Genomic DNA, 20641 nt, shown 5'->3' with positions numbered 1-20641 from the left:
TAGCATGTGAACACTTACCGATACCTATTTTGCAGGTGGTAAGGGCTCACTCAGTGCTCCTGCGCTAAACAGCACACAGTAATTTAGCTGCACTAATTGATTAGGAGAGAAACACCCACCCTCTGCCCTGAGACACACCTGCTCCATACAAAAATAAAAAAATATTTTTTAGTGTGTGGATAGCGTTTGCAGATTAGGAACAGCCTGTCCCACAGTTAAGCCCTTTTAAGCAGCGGTAAGCACGAGCTAGCACTTACCGCAGCTTAGAAAAAGGACTCCTTAGAAATAAAACTAAGATATCTGGATAGCGGACTGAATATCGCCAGCAGCACTGCCTACTCTATTAAGAAATTAATTGCCGCTCATTATTATCCAGATAGCAGTGCTGAATATTTACATTTTATTTAAACACTGCAGCCAGTGTTTAAAAAAAAGAAATCACCAATGGCAGCATTTAAATACTGACCTGAAAAATGTAGGTGTCAAAGTTCTATAAATTTGAAAGCATTGGTTCTACGCTTTCTTGTCATTTTCAACAGCTGACCCTCTGCAGCTGGTCTGTCCCCCAGTTTGTGATATCCTGGACAAGGATTGCATATTTGTAATCACTGGACTCTGCTCAGTGGGATCTCTCTTTCCAGGGATATCATACACCTGAAATCCGACACATTTTGGCTAATTTTTTGCCTATAGGTCCAGTAGGCCAATAACACTATCTTGAAGACATTTCCTCCTGTACACTGAATTCAGCTTTTCTGTCACTTGCTGATGTTGGAGCTGGATTCAGCTGAGGTGACATCCATTTGTCCTGCACCTTAGTGCAACAGATTTTGCTGCTGTACTTTACACCTGAAGTTTATGATTGAGGTGACTAATTTAGGCCCTCAAAGATCCTTATTTGTTGCTAGCTCAGTTTAGCACTCTGTATTCAGAGTTACTTAATAAAATATTCATACTGAATTTTATGGTTCGGAAGAACTGAAGATATTCCAGAATATGTCCACTTTGAGGTCTAGCGCTGCTGCTGCATGACAAGCAGTAATACACTGGCACGTCATCTCTGACTTGTCTTTAGCCAGACTGACTTCTAAAATTGCTAAAAGTTTCAGAGAGACTCAAATCCCTTCCCACGCGCCTTAGCTAAGTGGTTCCAAAACCTGGTCTTGGAGGCACCCCAGCTAGTCAGGATACCAACAATGAATATTCATAAGAGAGATTTGCATGAACTGCCCCCACTGCATTCAAATCTCATGAACGTTCATTATGAGTATCCTGATAACTTGACTGGCTGGGGTGCCTCCAGGAAGAGGCTTGAGAACCACCGCCTTAGTTCTAGCTTCTGTAAAATAATTCTGCTTAGGCCTGTAACTGGCCTTACCTTTGTAAGAGCTTTGGCCAACAAAACTGCAACATGATGAATGGAAGTGGATAAAGAACCATAGGTATAGCTTTGGGTTGGCATGGGAGGGGGTTGATGCCCCCCCTCTAAAATGTTGTGAGTTCTAATCTTCAATACGTCCCTCCTTAGTCCAAAGTAAGGAGACAAACTACACCTATGATAAAGACCCCAGAAGTGAATTTTCTACTTTAGGTAGTTGTGCACATAAGCTCTCACATGGCACTGAGCACCTACTCTCCCCTTCTTCTGTGGTGGAGTAGCCTACTGGTTAATGCAGTGGGCCAAGGACTGGCTGAGTTCAATTCCCACTGCAGCTCCCTGTGACCCTGGGCAAGTCACTTAACCCTTCATCGCCCCAGATACAAAACACTGTGAGCCTGCTAGGGACAGAGAAAGTATCTGTATGTATGTAAACTGCTTTGGTTGTACCGCAAAAAAGTGGTATATCAAATCTGTGATTCTTTCCTCTTGTCCAACCTTCAATGATTTTAGGGCCATAACTACTTCTCTGTGCAGGTTACCTCATGTCATCTTGCTTTTGGCTGTAACTGCTGCTCTGTGCAGGTTACCTCAAAGCTTCACTTCCATCCTCTTGTCACTAGGGATCCTCTGTGTTATCCTATATTTTCTTAAATTCCATCATCATTTCTGTCTCCGTCACCTCCTCCATGAAGGCATGCCAGGCATTTACTGCCCTTTTTTGAACTAAATATTTTTCGGTTTTTGAGTCTATTCTCTGGAATCTTCATATTGTGACTCCTAAATCTATAACTTCCTTCCCACTGTCACAGAAAAGACAGATGCTGTGATCCTATCACATAACTAGAAGAACAGGGAAAGGGAAGAGCAAACTGAATATTACTAAAGAATGACAAATACAGAATTAATGCCCAATGATTTTACAGATATAAGATCTTTGTGGGGAAGCGCTAAGATGGCAACACTAGTCTGAACTGCATTTGCTGCTCTTTTTCCTTTGAAACTGTCTTATAGAGAAACGCCGCGGAAAAAAACTGGGCTAATCCCTCCAAGCCTGGGGCTTCTGTTCCTTCCATAGGACCAATGGATTTATTTGTGCAGCGAACAGGAGAGCTGGAATAGGGAGTGAGACGCCAAGAGCTCTATGGAAGAAGGAGCTACGGAATTCTCTCCAGGGCAAGACACATTGCTGACACCGAAATTAAGGTGCCCACCTCCTCAGACGCTTTTTGATAGCTTTGTTGCTGCTTCGGGGGACAGTGCCTAGACCAGAGTAGTCAAGCTGCAGTTACCCAGAGGTGGTAATATCAGAGAAGGTCTTTCTCTAGAAAACACCCCAAGAAGCAGCGTAAGTTTGTGTCGGCACTCCAAAGCTGGGAAATACTTCTGAGGGCAATGCAGAAGGAATTATGGTGGCTCTTGAGCCAGGTATATCTTCTCTGCATTCTACAGACGATTCAACCTTGGAAACAACAATGCCTCAATTCTTCTGTTTCGTCCTGCTCAAATTACACTCAAGGTTATCTGGGACACACTGAATAAACTTGGTAAGCTATTTATACCCCATATTAATATTTTGGCTCAAGAAATGAAGAGGATTGAGAGCAAAGTTAACAAATGTACTCTGGATTTAACATATATTTCAACTAAAAGTTGAGCAGGTTGGGAAAGATATTGATTGGGTTAATTCAGCAAGTGCAAGGTGATGCATGTGGGGGAAAAAAGAACCCAAATTATAGCTACGTCATGCAAGGTTCCACGTTAGGAGTTACGGACCAAAAAAAGGGATCTGGGTGTCGTCGTCGTATAATACACTGAACCTTCTGCTCAGTGTGCTGCTGCGACTAGGAAAGCGAATAGAATTTTGGGTATTATTAGGAAAGGTATGGAAAACAGGTGTGAGGATGTTATAATGCCATTGTATTGCTCCATGGTGTGACCGCACCTTGAGTATTGTGTTCAATTCTGGTCACCGCATCTCAAGAAAGATATAATAGAATTGGAAAAGGCGCAGCGAAGGGCGACCAAAATGATAGCGGGGATGGGACTTCTCCTCTATGAAGAAAGACTAAGGAGGCTAGGGCTTTTCAGCTTGGAGAAGAGACGGCTGAGGGGGAGACATGATAGATGTATATAAAATAATGAGTGGAGTGGAACAGGTGGATGTGAAGCGTCTGTTCACGCTTTCCAAAAATACTAGGACTAGGGGGCATGCGATGAAACTACAGTGTAGTAAATTTAAAACAAACAGGAGAAAAATTTTCTTCACCCAACGCATAATTAAACTCTGGAATTCGTTGCCGGAGAACATGGTGAAGGCGGTTAGCTTGGCAGAGTTTAAAAAGGGGTTGGACGGTTTCCTAAAGGACAAGTCCGTAGACCACTACTAAATGGACTTGGGAAAAATCCACAATTTCGGGAATAACTTGTATAAAATGTTTGGGTAGCTTGCCAGGTGCCCTTGACCTGGATTGGCCGCTGTCAGGGACAGAATGCTGAGCTCGATGGACCTTTGGTCTTTTCCCAGTATGGCATTAAAGAAGCATATTGCCTCGTCGCGTTGGCCCTTCCCTCACTGTGTCCCGCCCTCTCGGAAATAGGAAGCTACATCAGAGGGCGGGACATAGTGAGGGAAGGGCCAACGAGGTGATTTGCTGCTTTTACAGCAGAGCAGATGCAAGGCGCTTCACTGATTTTTTATTTTTTTTTTAAGGCTGGGTGCCAGGTAGTAGGAGAAGAGGGTCATCTGTTGATGGAGTTGGTGGGGACTGGGTCGGGGAGGGGGGGCCTCAGATGGGAGAAGGAGATGGGGTCTGGGGCTGAAAAGGGGGGCCCTAATGCAAGGCATGTGGATGAAGGGGACTGGAACTGGGGGCTGAAAAGGAGGGTAGGTGGGATAAGGGGGCTAGTACTGGAACTGGGGGCTGAAACTGTGCGGACTGGGGGCTGAAAAGGGGACAGGGAGAGGTGGCTGGGGGCTGAAACTGGGGGCCGAAGAGAGAGCAGAGAGAGAGAGAGAGAGACGGGGGGGCAGACCCTGGATGGAAGGGGGAGCGAGAGGGAGGGCAGACCCTGGATGGATGGATGGGGGAGTGAGAGGGAGGGCAGACGCTAGTATTTTTGGAAAGCGTGAACAGACGCTTCATATCCACCTGTTCCACTCCACTCATTATTTTATATACCTCTATCATGTCTCCCCTCAGCCGTCTCTTCTCCAAGCTGAAAAGCCCTAGCCTCCTTAGTCTTTCTTCATAGGAAGTCGTCCATCCCCGCTATCATTTTTGTCGCCCTTCGCTGCACCTTTTCCAGTTCTACTATATCTTTCTTGAGATGCGGTGACCAGAATTGAACACAATACTCAAGGTGCGGTCGCACCATGGAGCGATACAACGGCATTATAACATCCTCACACATCTGTTCTCCATACCAGCCCACAGGTGGGGACTGCGGCGCCAGCGGAGCACCCCCCCCCCACCTGCTGACAGCCGGGGCGGACCACCCCCACCCGCCCCGCCCTTGGTATGCCACTGAAGGTAGGTAAGGTGCCTAGTATGGATGGCTTATGGGCGGAGTTTTACAAAATCTTGAAAGAGGAGATTGGCGATCCTCATATGGCGGCTTTTAATGCCACGTTTCAGGAGTGGTTGCTACCAGATAGTCTTTGGACGGTTCAGATCTTGGCCTTTCTTAAAAGTCGTGATTCGACTAAAGTAGAATCCTATAGGCCAATCTCATTGTTACTGATAGAGATGAAACTATTGGCCAAAAGATGGCTAATCTACTTTCGCAGGTGTTGCCTAATATACCAGCTGAACCACAGGCTGGGTTTATAAAAGGTCACTATCCTGTTCAAAATCTTTGATGTATTTTAACATCATTAGAAGTAGTGGCTGGGAGAGATATCCCATCGCTTCTTGTTAGTTTTGATGCTGAGAAGGCCTTTGATAAGGTGTGATGGGATTTTTCTGTTTGCAACTTTAGATGCATATGGTATTGGGGATTCTTTTTCAGGAGGTTGTACGTGTCTTCTATATGAACCCTTTGGCGGTACTCTCCATTAATGATTTGTGCATGATGCCCTGGAAGATCTGTCGAGGTACGAGACAGGGGTGCCCATTATTGCCTCTTCTGTTTGTTCTGTCTCTCGATCCCTTGATCTGAGAAATACTTACAAACTCAGACACTAAGGGGGTGTGGCTGTGTAAGGTTACTTTTAAGACTGCTGCCTTTGCAGATAATTTACTTGTATATCTAGTCCATCCCCAGTCTTCATTGAGGGCTTTATTAGAGAATTTTCGGGAATATGGGGACTTTTCGAGCCTTCAGTTAAATCTTATGAAATCTGAGGTATTGCCCACAGCTGCTTCGTTGAGGGAGGGATGGGGGGATGTCTTTTCTCTTCACTGGGCAGAGGATGCTTTTAAATATTACGTATTAACCTTACCTCAGACGTCACTGAGCTTTATACATATAATGTGTCTCGGCTGATTGAGGGATCAAGGGCAAGGTTTCAGCAGTGGCAACATTTACCGCTTTCTTTGATGGGACTACAGTCTATATAAAATGTCATTGTTTTCTAAATGGCTATATATGATGCAGCTGCTCCCCTTAAGACTTTTAAAGAAAGACCTTCAGTTGTTGAATCAGTAATTGACGCGTTTTTTTATGGCAAGGTAGGAAACCTAAATTGCAATTATGATATCTGTATGGTAGGTGGTCATTGGGGTGGGGGGGGGGGGAGGGGTTAGGACTACCGGATCTAAGTAAATATAATCTAGCCTGTTTGCTTCACCATCTCAGAGACTGGATTTTTGAAGCTTCAGAATTTACTCCGATTACGAACGAGAATATTTGACACCTGGGTCTTTTGTTCTATTTTCCATACTCCTACCCAGTCGTAACCAAGACCATTTGTTAGAAGAATAATTGTGAAACTCTTTATGGGTGGCATGGTGGGCTACTGCATGTATTTGGAATCAGAATCCAAATATTTGGGATTTAGTTCCCCTCCGTGGGAATGTAGAATTCCCCCAGGACTAGACTCGGCTGTTTTTGTGAGATGGGAAAAGGCGGGGGTGTCTTGTTTAGCCCAGATTCTTACTGCGGAGGGGAAAGCTAATGGCTTTTGCAGAATTGCTTCAACTACTTGGGTTCAGACTACAGATATATTTGCTTATTTTTAATTACGTCATTACACTGACTCCCTTCCGAGGGAAGGGCTGGTAACTCATTATCGTAGATCTCTTTGTTCGTGGCTGGAGTCTCCTGCTGGTGAGTGTCTATCGGTTTTGGCCTTTCATAGCAGTGTAGTACAAAAGAGAGCCCCTGTAGACTATACAGCTATTCTCACTAATTGGGGGACGGAATTAGGTTTGATACCTGCCTTGGACATGAGGAGGGCAATTGCTGTAGTTCCATCCATGGAATATTCAGCAGATTTCACATCCTTCTTAGGGGATATGTTACTTGTCACCAGGCTTATAATATGGGAATGGCGACTGCAGTGACATGTAATAAAAGCCAGGAGGGTGATACCACCTTTTTACATACGGTACAGAGTTGTCCACTTATTTTTCTTTTCTGGAAATGAATTTTTGGTTTCCTAACACAAGTAGTGGGGCAGCCAATTACCTGCTCTCCTTTGGGAGCCTTTTTGGATCAGTGTGGATCCTTTCACGTTGAAGGATCGGGAAAACGCCTGTTGATTCGTAAAGCATGTCTCACTGGAAAGAAATGTATACTTCAACATTGGGTGGGTCAGGCTGTACCTGCATATTGGCAATGGAGAGTTCAATTTCATAATTGCTGCTGCTGGAACTGCAGGATGCTAATCGCATGTTTAAGAGAAGAAAACGGTTCTCTTCGTGTAGATGGACTATATTCAAGTGTTACATCCCACATATATAACATAGTAACATAGTAGATGACGGCAGAAAAAGACCTGCATGGTCCATCCAGTCTGCCCAACAAGATAAACTCGTATGTGTATACCTTACCTTGATTTGTACCTGCCTTTTTCAGGGCACAGACCATACAAGTCTGCCCAGCAGTATTTCCCGCCTCCCATCTCCGGCTCTGGCAGACCGTATAAGTCTGCCCTCCACTATCCTCGCCTCCCAACCACCAATCTCTCTTCCCCCACCTGCTCCGCCACCCAATTTCGGCTAAGCTTCTATTCAAGTGTTACATCCCACAGCATGTAGTTTTGTTTTTGATTAAATTACATTTGGCATAATTTAGGATTACACTTGGTACTGGTATTTATACTTGTATACTGTTCGGGGATATAAGAACACAATCCCCTGACAGTATGTTTATTGCAATATGGGTGGGAAGGGTAAGACATTGTTAAAAGTTGAATGATAAAATGTAACATCTGTATTTCCCATGTTCGTGATGTTGATTGCTATACTTTGTCTCTGATTATTACTGTTGGATGCAGCTCTTTTGCATTGTCATCAATAAAAATGTTGAAATATAAACGTAATTTCTGAACTGACTTCTCTAAGAACCACTGAATTTTGTAAATAAATGCTTTCAAGCAAAATAAATAAAAAGACAGTTGTAGAAAATATTGTTTCTTTTTATACTTTAATAAAATGATTTAAATATAAAATCAAAACTATTCAAGGCTTGTGCGGGGAAAGGGCCACAGCTCACAGGGATGGGGGCCCAGGTACGGGGACAAACTTTGTGCCCATGTTATTATCTAACATAACACCTTTCTGTGGTTACAATCAAAGTGGTTTACATATTATTTTGTATTTATTTGCATTTGTACCCCACATTTTCCCACCTATTTGCAGGTTCAATGTGGCTTACAGAGTTTTGTTATGACATAGTCAATACAGGATATCAGATACAATTAGTAGTGTATAAAGATAAAGTAAGGGAAGCGAGAAGGAAGGTGTTATACAGGTTAGTATAGAAGGTGGACTTTCATAACTGGGTCAGTTGGTGAGGTAGTTTTGTAAGGCTGTATTATATACAGGTACTTATTTTGTACCTGGGGCAATGGAGGGTTAGTGACTTGCCCAGAGTCACAAGGAGCTACAGTGGGAATCAAACCCAGTTCTCTAAGTTCTTAGACCACTGAACTAACCATCCACTCCAGGTAGATGTTGCAGGACAGGTGGCAAGTTATTCAAAGACGTTAAATCGCAGGAGGATTGTGAAAAATTACAAGAGGACCTTACGAGACTGGGCGTCTAAATGGTAGTTTGACATTTAATGTAAGATAAATAGTTGTAGTAGTAGTAGCAGCAGCAGCAGCAAGTGCAAAGTGATGCATGTGGGAAAGAGGAACCCAAATTATAGCTACGTCATGCAAGGTTCCACGTTAGGAGTCACAGACCAAGAAAGTGATCTAGGTGTTGTCATTGATGATACGTTGAAACCTTCTGCTCACAGTGTGCTGCTGCGGCTAAGAAAGCAAATAGAATGTTAGGTATTATTAGGAAAGGAATGGAAAACAAAAATGAGGATGTTTTAATGCCTTTGTATTGCTCCATGGTGCGACCGCACCTTGAATATTGTGTTCAATTCTGGTCGCCGTATCTCAAAAAAAGATATAGTGGAATTATAAAAGATGCAGAGAAGGGCGACAAAAATGATAAAGGGGATGGGACGATTCAGTATGAGGAAAGGCTAAAGCAGCTAGGGCTCTTCAGCTTGGAGAAAAGGCAGCTGAGGGGAGATATGATAGAGGACTATAAAATGATGAGTGGAGCGGAACGTGTAGACGTGAAGCATTTGTTTACGCTTTCCAAAAATACTAGGGGGCATGCAATGAAGCTACAATTTAGTAAATTTAAAACGAATCAGAGAAAATGCTTCTTCACTCAACGTGTAATTAAACTCTGGAATTTACCAGAGAATGTGGTAAAGGCGGTTAGCTTAGCGGAGTTTAAAAAGGTTTGGGTGGCTTCCTAAAGGAAAAGTCCATAGACCATTATTAAATGGACTTGGGGAAATCCACTATTTCTGGGATAAGCAGTATAAAATGTTTTGTACATTTTGGGGATCTTGCCGGGTATTTGTGACCTGGATTGGCCACTGTTGGAAACAGGATGCTGGGCTCGATGGACCTTTGGTCTTTCCCAGTATGGCAATACTTATGTACGTACTTATGACAGCTAGACCCAATGGTGGTGGCAAGAGAATAACCCAGGTTGTTGGTGCAATTTGCAACTCAGGGGCTGTAAAGGCCAGAAAATATAGTAAGAGATGTGCACTACATATGGAAGCAAAGTACAGCTGAAAGGAAATACTGTGCAACTGGACAATTGTGCCAGCTACAAATCATCACTGGCTATCAAACTTCTTTGGCTACACTATTTCCGTAACTAAAAAATAGTGATCCCATGCTGAATCTGGTAAGCCAGGTGAGTAACTCATGTTGAAGCGAACTGCGCCCATCTAATTTGGTAAAACACAGCCAACAGGTGACTCGTACAGCTTTGACCACACAGGAAATGTAAACAGAGTGAAAAAAAAAACACAACTGCCTTTACCTTAATAAATAAATAAATAAAAGCCGACTTGGATAGCCCTACGTATAGCTGAACAATTCAATTCAGAAGGTGTTTTTTTTTTTTTTTTAAAGAAGAATGCTGATGATGAAAAAAAGCAAGTTTGGTTATTTATGCCAAAATACAGCCAGCTGTCTGAAGAAGATAAAAACACAAGAAAAAGCATACTGGATTAGACCAATGGTCCATCTACCCCAGTATCCTATTTCCAACAGTGGCCAATCCAGGTCACAAGTACCTGGCAGAAACCCAAACAGTAGCAACATTCCATGTTACTAAGCCCAGGGCAAACAGTGGCTGTCTCATGACAGATCTCAATAGCAGACTATGATCGTTTCTTCCAGGAACTTGTCCAAACCTTTTTTAAACCCAGATATGCTAACCACTGTTATCACATCCTCTGGCAACGAGTTCCAGAGCTTAACTATTTGTTCAGTGAAAAAAATATTTCCTCCTATTTATTTTAAAATTATTTCCATGTAACTTCGTTGAATGTCCTCTAGTTTTGTACTTTTTGAAAGAGTAAAAAAAAAATTTTTTGATTCACTTCTACTCAGTCTACACCACTCAGGATTTTATAGACCGCAATCATATCTCCCCTCATCCATCTCTTTTCCATCTCTTAACCTCTTTGGCCTTTCCTCATATGAGAGGAGTTCCATCCCCTTTAATCATTTTGGTTGCTCTTCTTTGAATCTTTTCTAATTCCGCTATATCTTTTTTGAGATATGGCGACCAGAATTGAATGCAATACTCAAGGTGAGGTCGCAAGATGGAGGAATACAGAGGCATAGTATTCTTGGTCTTATTTACCATCCCTTTCCTAACAACATTAATTCTTTGTAAAAACCACTGTTAGGAAGTCTGAAAAGGAAAAACTTGTAAAACTGCAATAGATGACCAACTGCTGCACACAAGAACATGGAGCCTAATTGATATTCAAATTTTAAACAGAGATAAAAGTAGTAGAATCTTTACCTATTATTCACCCAGCTGCTGTAACTGTTAAGGTGACTGCACCAGAAATTACAAGATTAAATCAAATTGCAGCATACAACAATGAAACAAATAACGGGTGTCCTAGGCAGGGGTAAATTACAGGACCAAATCTAGTTGCTGTCAGAAAGAAAAAGTTGGCGGTAGAAACCTGGTTTTTAGAAACAGCAGGATAAAAGCCCTTGAATTAGTCTCTCAAAGAGATATCCAGAAAGGACCTATTATAAGGCATTAGGTCAGGAGCCACACCTGAGAAAGAATGACACTTTTTTTTTTTTTTTTTTTTTTTTTTACTTGAGATAATAAATGCCTGGATTTGCCTATTGTGAATCAAACAGCCAAGAAACACTTAAAAAAACAAACAAACACCAGCTGACATAAACATAATTTTGATGGGAAATTTTGTAACAGTCTGGCTACACTGAGGAAACTAATGCCACAAAGAACCAGGAGCAGCTAATCCTCCACATTGAGAAACAAAGAAAAATAAACAAGCCAAATACCTGTGCATGCTTAATAAGGAACAGAGGCACAAACATCAGAACACTGCAATAACTGAAATAAATCAGAACAGGCTCACTAAATGCAGGCTGACTTCCAAGGGAGACGCCAGTGGTCCGGGTGGGGGGGTGGGGGGGGGGTCTGAGAAATACCTCAGCACCTGCTCCTTTTTTATTTATTTAACAGGAGGTTATGCCAAAGAAGGAACTCCATTTCAACTAAAGGATTATAGAAGTAGCTCGCATCTCACCTGTTCCAGTTCCTGTAGGGTCACCCCCTTGAATCTATAAAAGGGAAAGAAAAGGGAGGGGGTTTTTAAAAAAATAGTGTTCAATATTTTAACACAAGAACATAGAAATTGAGAAATCTTCCTGTAATCTCTGGTCAATTTTCTGGTCACAGAAACTAGCGCCTTAAGGCTTACTACCCAGCAGCATGGTGCCCACATGCCCAAACATGGCAGTATCCCAATATCCTATGTTAGCTTGTAGGTATCCCTTCTTTATTATCAAACTAGTAAAAAAGGCCCGTTTCTGTAGGCAAGGAAACGGGCCTTAGGCAGGCAATTCCCCCCCCCTCCCCCCCGTGCTACGGCCCCCTCTACCCCCCTTCCGCGAACCTGTCGTCCCCCCCCCCCCCCGTGCGAGCGAAAACTGCCGCCACCGCCGCCGTGTTGTTCTTCCCTTCCCGTAGGTTCTTCAATCATCTTGTCTGGAAGTTCCTCTGCGTGCGTCTGACGTCAGACGCACGGAGTTAAACTTTCTGAGAAGATGATTGAGGAACCCACCCGAAGGTAGTGTACAACAGCGGCGGGAGGGGGGGGGTGCGGTTTTTGGCGTTCCGGGGGGGGGGGATTGACAGGTTCGCGGGAGAGGGTGGGTTTCGAGAGGGGCGTAGCGCGGGGGGGGGGGGGGTGACAGCTGATTCTGAGGCAGTAGGAGGAGTAGGGAAACAAGCTGCGCGTGTTTCCCTACTCCTCCCCTTGCCTTGGAATCAGCTGTGTTGACGTCAGTGACGTCCGTGCGTGTCTGCCTTGCAGACCACTTGCAGCCAGGAAGTCACGGTCCCAAGCATAGAACGTTGGAGGTGAGAATTATTATATAGGATGGCTGAAATTACTTTTGAATCTTATACTATCAACATTTAAATACTCACTACAAAATTCCGGATGGACCTGTGAAATATTGTGCCATCATAGTAATTCTTCTTACAGAGTTTGATAAAGTTCTCGCAGGTTTTTGGTGTCTGGAAGTACAGAAACAAATGGGCAAACACCTAATGAATATCACTGCAGTTAGAACTATAATACTAGTTGTCTATGTTCTTATGTATTTCCACCATTCATGATGTATTGCAATACTAAATGTCTATTTTCATATGTATTTCCACCATTCATGATGTATTGTAAGCCACATTGAGCCTGCAAAGAGGTGGGAAAATGTGGGATACAAATGCAATAAGTAAGTAAATAACTAAATAAATAAATAAAATCTTTACAATTCTGCGGAAAGGCATCTGAAGTCTCAGCAAGCAAAGCCTTAAGGGCAAATAAACATGTTCTTCTACTGCACAGCCAGACAGGCCATGGCATAGCCAGCAAGTTCTGTGTACACCTTTAGCAGGTCAGTTTTTAGCTACCAGTCTGTCAAACTTCCCTTGGAGGCATTTCTGGGAAAGTAATACTGTACAACCCCCTGCATTGGAAAGAGCTGGATGAAATATTCAACGAGAGAGAGAGAAAGCAGCTTTATATATATACCTATTTACTATACACACACATGGCTTACTGGCAATTCTAAAGTCTCTGTTTCAACAGTTTTTATTAATGACAGCACAAAGAATGTACGTGCACATTATAAATGCATTAATCCTCAACAAACTCAACTACCTTCACACTTACATTCCGATACACATTGTCATCAATGTTTTTAACTTTTAGCCCCCCCACCCCACTGTATCCTGTTGCCCAATTAGACCTTTATATTTCAACAATTCCTTGGCGATGCTCAACTAGTAGTTAATACTTACAGTGTAAGCTACTCAAACAATACCAACTAGGTGCAAATAAAAGAACAAACGTATTTATCAAACTTCTTAACAGGGCCCCGCCCCCCCCCCGCCCCCCCGCCCTCTCCACAGGATTTTATTTAAGCAATTCAGTTGATAATGCAGCGTGGTAAACCATAACTCCCGTTTCCACTTAACAGGCATCACCAGCAATTCTAAAGTCTAATGCAGAATGGTTACTGGTTAGCTCAAGTTTCTGCTCAAGCTGCAGGGTTGAACTAATTACTGACATTACCCAGTATTCCTTCATAACTCAGAGGCACGAGGGTAGCATGCTCAATGGACAAACATCTCACAGATTTTGTTTTCATTCTTTACTCTAGGTGTGCTGTATATTCACATTCTGGGGAGTTTGATTACTATAGAATGAATATACAACCTGGCATGTGTTTGTAAAGATTGCCATAAGGACTCTACATACACATATAGTAACATGGGCACAGCCTCTCTGATTGTTTCTCTTTCCTTGGGAGTTCATATATAAAACAGATATATTATATTCTTATCATCCCAGATGTAATTAGCCTCCTTTCTTCCACAGAACATAAAACTGCTTACAGTTCTTTTAAAAATGTAATGCTGGACAGTTTCACTTCTGTTCACAGAAGCCGGCTTTGTGGGTGCTGAGTACTTGAGCACCTCCAATATTGAGAAAATTCCTTGTACGTGTCCAGGGATGGGTTATTTCCATTGGGCTTAGCACCCCCAATAATTCTGAAAAGTTGGCTTCTATGCTTCTGTTTCTAGATATTCAGGAAGCCAACATTCAACCCAAACTGGATGGCACCCTGTTAGCAAAGGAATACAGGGAAGGTAACTATAATTGACTGATGCACCAAGACTTTGCTATATAGTACTTCAAGCACCAAGCAATTCTGAAGGAGGTGCCTGGAGTTCTGAGCTACAAGAATGCATAGCCACTGAGCTCACTCCAGCTTCTCCTCTGCATTCTGAAGGAGGTGCCTGGAGTTCTGAGCTACAAGAATGCATAGCCACTGAGCTCACTCCAGCTTCTCCTCCGTATTCCCACCATATCCCCAGCTGGATGCATTCCAGTGCTGAGCTCACTCCAGCTTCTCCTCCGTATTCCCACCATATCCTCAGCTGGATGCATTCCAGTGCTGAGCTCACTCCAGCTTCTCCTCCGTATTCCCACCATATCCTCAGCTGGATGCATTCCAGTGCTGAGCTCACTCCAGCTTCTCCTCCGTATTCCCACCATATCCTCAGCTGGATGCATTCCAGTGCTGAGCTCACTCCAGCTTCTCCTCCGTATTCCCACCATATCCTCAGCTGGATGCATTCCAGTGCTGAGCTCACTCCAGCTTCTCCTCTGTATTCCCACCATATCCTCAGCTGGATGCATTCCAGTGCTGAGCTCACTCCAGCTTCTCCTCTGTATTCCCACCATATCCTCAGCTGGATGCATTCCAGTGCTGAGCTCACTCCAGCTTCTCCTCCGTATTCCCACCATATCCTCAGCTGGATGCATTCCAGTGCTGAGCTCACTCCAGCTTCTCCTCCGTATTCCCACCATATCCTCAGCTGGATGCATTCCAGTGCTGAGCTCACTCCAGCTTCTCCTCCGTATTCCCACCATATCCACAGCTGGATGCATTCCAGTGCTGAGCTCACTCCAGCTTCTCCTCCGTATTCCCACCATATCCACAGCTGGATGCATTCCAGTGCTGAGCTCACTCTAGTTTCTCCTCTGGAACCCCTCCATATTTACAGCTGGATGCATTCCAGTGCTGGAGCTCACTCCAGCCTCTCCTCTGTATCCGCTCATATATACAGCTGGATGCATTCCGCTGTTGAGCTTACGCCAGCTTCTCCTCTGTAATCCCACCATGCATTATGGGATTGGGTACAATCGGGTACAGCTGTCCTGGCGATTCCTGCAGCTCATATATCTGCCATATATGCAACTAATTAACCCCTTTATTCAAAACAGAGATAATTAGTCAGGATGTAATGGGTTTTTCCAGGAATGGAAAAAGATTCTCTAATTACAAGCTCTCCAGTATAATGGAAAAACAAATATTGAGTCATACCTTTGGTTCATGCACAGAACTCAGGAAATACTTTTATTACAGACTTTGAGATGACAATATTTAATTTTCAACTACTTTTTACAAGAACCAGAACCTTGTTCTCACCCTCATGAAATGAAGATGTCAATGTCCTCCAAAAATGCTTGTTTGAAATTTATATGTTTGTATTTTCTTGTTATTGTTCAATAATTTTTATTGATGACTTAGGTCAATATACACTTCAAGTAGACATTGTACAAAGAGAACCGTCTCTGCCGTCATCAAAGTTTAACATATGACCCCACTTCCCCCAGTACAAGACCCCTCCAAATCCATTCAACTATCAATTAAACAATAAACCATGTAACTGGGAATTGTATTAAACCATATTACCCACCCTCCCCATTTTGAGAGACCTAACCCTCCCATTTCCTCCCCCAACCCTCCCCCCACCTCACCAACCACATAGACTCCCAATTCTCTCCCCCCCCCAATCCCCCCCCCTTTGTATTTTCTTGTTAAAACATTCCTTGACTGATAATATTTACGCATGACCTTTGTCATGCACAGTGCTGGAAAGACTCCACAGACTGATCCAGCCCTGATTTTCTTAAATACCATCCTGTTTGCAATAGGAAAGGCCCAAAAAGCAATAAAGTGAAGATACTTACCTGTAGCAAGTATTCTCCAAGGACAGCAAGCCCTATGTTCTCACACATGGGTAACGTGGGTCCATGTTGCCGGTCCAGAGCTTGTAACGAACTTAAAATAAGTCTTTGAGAATAAGATATGCTTCACTGCGCATGTGCGAGTGCCTTCCCGCCCGCTGCAAGAGCACGGAACCAGCAGTGCAATATAAAGCATAAGAAGAAAAAAAAGACAACTCCAAGGGGAGGTGGTAAGGCCTGTTGTCTTCAGAGAATACCTGCTACAGGTAAGAATCTTTGCTGTCTCCAAGGACAAGCAGGCCTATAATTCTCATATGTGGGAAACCCTGGCTACCAGGGTCACTGAAAACAACCACCAATGGTCTCACTTGAGTGAGCGTGCAGCCTGGAACAGGGCAAACAGGCCTAGGAGGGTGGACCCCAAACAAATTCTGCAGAAATTTCTGCCCCAACCAACTGTCGCGTTGGGTATCCTACTCAAGGCAGTAATGATATGTGAATGTGTGGACTGAAGACGACATCACAGGCTTGCAAATTTCTTCAATGGAGGCTGACCTCATGTGGGTTACCGACACAACCATGGCTCTGACACTGTAAGCCCTGGCATGACCCTCAAGGGTCAGCCCAGCCTGGGCATAAGTGAAAGAAATGCAATCTTCTAGCCAACTGGAAATGGTGCGTTTCCCCGATGGCAACCCTATCCTATTGGGATCAATAGAAACAAAAAGTTGGGTGACTGTCTGTAGAGCCTAGTCTGCTCCAAGTAAAAGGCCAATGCTCGCTTGCAGTCCAAGGTGTGAAGTGCACTTTCATCAGGATGGGCATGAGGTTGGGGAAAGAATGTTGGCAAAAAAACTGACTATTTCAGATGGAACTCCAACACAACCTTAGGTAGGAACGGTGCATGTGGAGGACTACTTTTATGATGGAAGTTTGCATAAGATGCATCCACCACTAAGGGCTGAAACTCACTGACCCTGAGAGATGAAGCAACAGCCACCAAAACTATGACCTTCCAAGTCAAGTATTTCACATGACAGGAATCAAGTGGCTCAAAAGGAGCTTTCATCAGCTGAGTGAGAACAATGTTGAGGTCCTATGACATAGGTGGATGTTTGACACAGGGCTTTGTCAACAGCAAACCTCTCATGAAGCGAACTAGAGGATTTCCAGAGATGGACTTATCCTCTGCATGTTGATAAGCAGTAATTGCACTGAGATTAACCCTTACAGAGTTGGTCTTGAGACCAGACTCAGAGGTACAGAAGGTATTCAAGCATGGTCTGTAGGGCAGGAAACAGGATCTAGGGCCTTGCCCTTACACCAGATGGCAAACCTCTTCCATTTGAAAGAATAACGCCTCTTAGTGGAATCTTTCCTGGAAGCCAGCAATACTTTGGAGACACCCTCAGGAAGATGAAAGGAAGCAAATTCTAAGCTCTCAACATCCAGGCCATAAGAGCCAAAGACTGGAGGTTGTGATGCAGAAGAGATCCCTTGTTCTGCGTGATGAGGGTCGGAAAACACTCCAATCTCCATGGTTCCTTGGAGGATAACTCCAGAAGAAGAGGGAACCAAATTTGAGTGCTAGTAGGAAATGATCAAGATCATGGTCCTGTGGTCTTGCTTGAGTTTCAGCAAAGTCTTCCCCACAAGAGGAATGGGAGGATATGCATACAGAAATCCTGTCCCTCAATGGAGGAGGAAGACATCCAACGCTAGCCTATCATGGGCCTAAAGACGGGAACAGAACTAAGGGATTTTGTGATTGGACTGACTGGCAAAGAGATCTACCAAGGGGGTGCCCCACACTTGGAAGATCTGTCCTTCAACACCCATGTTGAAGGACCGCTCATGCAGTTGCATGACCCTTCTCAGTCTATCAGCCAGGCTGTTGAATTTGCCCACCAGGTAAGTGGCCTTGAGGAGCATCCCATGCTGGTGCACCCAACGCCATATCCAGATGGCCTCCTGACAGAGGGGGTGTAATCCGGTGCCCCCTGCTTGTTCATGTAGTACATGGCAACCTAACTGTACAACCAAATAGACAGCCAATCCCTGAAAGCCTTTAGAGTGTTCCAGATTGCCTGGAGCTCCAGAAGGTTGATTTGGAGATCTGTTTCCTAGACTGTCTAAGCACCTTGAGTGTGAAACCCATCTAAGTGAGCTCCCCACACTAGATGTGATGCATCTGTCGTCAGCACCTTTCTGGGCTGTGGAATTTGGAATGGGAATCCCAGAGTCAAATTGGATCAAATTGTCCACCAGAGTAGGGACTGAACCAGCTCTGGCAGAACTCAGATGAAATCCACTAGGTTGCCCATGGCCTGACAATACTGGAAAGCTAGGGTCTACTGAGCAGTTCTTATGTGAAGATGTGCCACGGGTGTCACATGAACAGTAGATCCACATGGCCCAACAACCTCAACATTTGCTGGGCTGTGACTTGCCAAACTGCTCGGACTTGAATAGAAAGAGCAAGAGCGTCTGCCCATGTGACAGGGAGAAAAGTCTGTGCCAGCTGAGTGTCTAGCAGGGCTCCATCAGCAATCGTTGTCTAGGGATGGTCCCGAGTGGATGAGCCCCCATATGTCAGCAATCGTTGTCTAGGGATGGTCCCGACTCCAGTTCACAGGGGCAGTAGGTTCGTAGAAGCAGTCGGATCCAGTTCACAGAGGCAGTGGGTTCCCAAAGAATACACAATCCACACGAGTTTGGATATATATATAGAAAGTATATTGTATTTGCATATATATATAGGCTCACAGCACTTAGTACTGGGAAATAGTACAATGTTGTATCTGTGTGTGTGTTTAGTACTACTACTACTACTTAACATTTCTAAGCGCTACTAGGGTTACGCAGCGCTGTACAGTTTAACATAGAAGGACAGTTCCTGCTCAAGGAGCTTACAATTTAAAGGACAAATGTACAGTCAGTCAAATAGGGCAGTCAAATTGGGGCAGTCTAGATTTCATGAATAGGTATAAAGGTTAGGTGCCGAAGGCAACATTGAAGAGGTGGGCTTTGAGCAAGGATTTGAAGATGGGTAGGGAGGGTGCTTGGCGCAAGGGCTCAGGAAGTTTATTCCAAGCATAGGGTGAGGCGAGGCAGAAAGGGCGGAGCCTGGAGTTGGCGGTGGTGGAAAAGAGTACTGAGAGGAGGGATTTGTCCTGTGAGCGGAGGTTTCGGGTGGGAACGTAAGGGGAGATAAGGGTAGAGAGGTAATGAGGGGCTGCAGACTGAGTGCATTTGTAGGTAAGAAGGAGAAGCTTGAACTGTATGCAGTATCTGATCGGAAGCCAGTGAAGTGACATGAGGAGAGGGGTGATATGAGCATATCGTTCTAGGCGGAATATAAGACATGCAGCATAGTTCTGAACTGATTGAAGGGGGGATAGATGGTTAAGTGGGAGGCCAGTGAGGAGTAGGTTGCAGTAGTCAAGGCGAGAGGTAATGAGAGAGTGGATGAGAGTTCGGGTGGTGTGCTCAGAGAGGAAAGGGCGAATTTTGCTGATGTTAAAGAGAAAGAAGTGACATGTCTTGGCTATCTGCTGGATATGCGCAGAGAAGGAGAGAGAGGAGTCGAAGATGACACAGAGGTTGCGGGCAGATTAGAAGGGGAGGATGAGGGTGTTATCGACTGAGCTAGAGAGTGGGGGAAGAGGAGAAGTGGGTTTTAGGTGGAAAGATGATAAGCTCGGTCTTGGCCATGTTCAGTTTCAGGTGGCGGTTGGACGTCCAGGCAGCAATGTCAGATAAGCAGGCCGATACTTTGGCCTGGGTTTCCGCAGTGACGTCTGGTGTGGAGAGATAAAGCTGGGTGTCGTCAGCATAAAGATGATATTGGAAACCATGAGATGAGATCAGCGAGCCCAGGGAAGAGGTGTAGATTGAAAAAAGAAGGGGTCCAAGGACAGATCCCTGGGGAACTCCAACAGAGAGCAGGATGGGGGTGGAGGAAGATCTATGAGAGTGTACTCTGAAGGTATGGTAGGAGAGATAAGAGGAGAACCAGGAGAGGACAGAGCCCTGGAACCCAAAAGAGGACAGTGTGGCAGAAAGCACCTAGCGGGAGAGAGAATCAATGTATTAATGTGTTTGACGAGGTCAGCGACTTCCTCCACCTTCTCTCCAAAAAGATTATCCCCCTCCCTGTCACGTGGCATCTGCCAACTTCTGATGGACCACCGGGTCCAAGTCAGACACACACAGCCATGAGAGTCTGCACATTGCTATCATCTGGGCAGAGATCCTAGAGGTTACATCAAAAATGTCATAGGTGCCCCTTGCCAAGAACTTACACCACGCCTTCTGCTGCTTTGCCAGCTGGCGAACAGATTCAGCCTGCTCTGGTGGGAGAGTCTGCCAAATCAGACATTCTGTGCACCAAAGTCCTTAAGCACAGGCTCGTGTACAGCTGACATGATTGGATACGGGAGATGAGCATGGAGACCTGATACATCT

The 20641-nt window shown here is 44.4% G+C and overlaps 1 protein-coding gene across 1 annotated transcript in view; it reads right to left on the bottom strand.

Moving 5' to 3' along the window:
* The window catches only part of PPIL2 (peptidylprolyl isomerase like 2), a 125626-nt gene that overhangs the window by 52750 nt on the left and 52235 nt on the right, over nucleotides 1-20641 (bottom strand). The window contains exons 13-14 of the mRNA XM_030218786.1: nucleotides 12562-12651; nucleotides 11657-11690 (exon numbers count right to left, since the gene is read on the bottom strand). Coding sequence (XP_030074646.1) covers nucleotides 11657-11690; nucleotides 12562-12651 — 124 coding nt within the window. The remainder of the gene's footprint in view (nucleotides 1-11656; nucleotides 11691-12561; nucleotides 12652-20641) is intronic.

Source organism: Microcaecilia unicolor, chromosome 11 (genome assembly GCF_901765095.1).
Source record: "Microcaecilia unicolor chromosome 11, aMicUni1.1, whole genome shotgun sequence".
NCBI lineage: Eukaryota > Metazoa > Chordata > Amphibia > Gymnophiona > Siphonopidae > Microcaecilia > Microcaecilia unicolor.
Note: the sequence above shows the minus strand (reverse complement) of the source record. Positions and strands in the feature narration are given on the sequence as shown.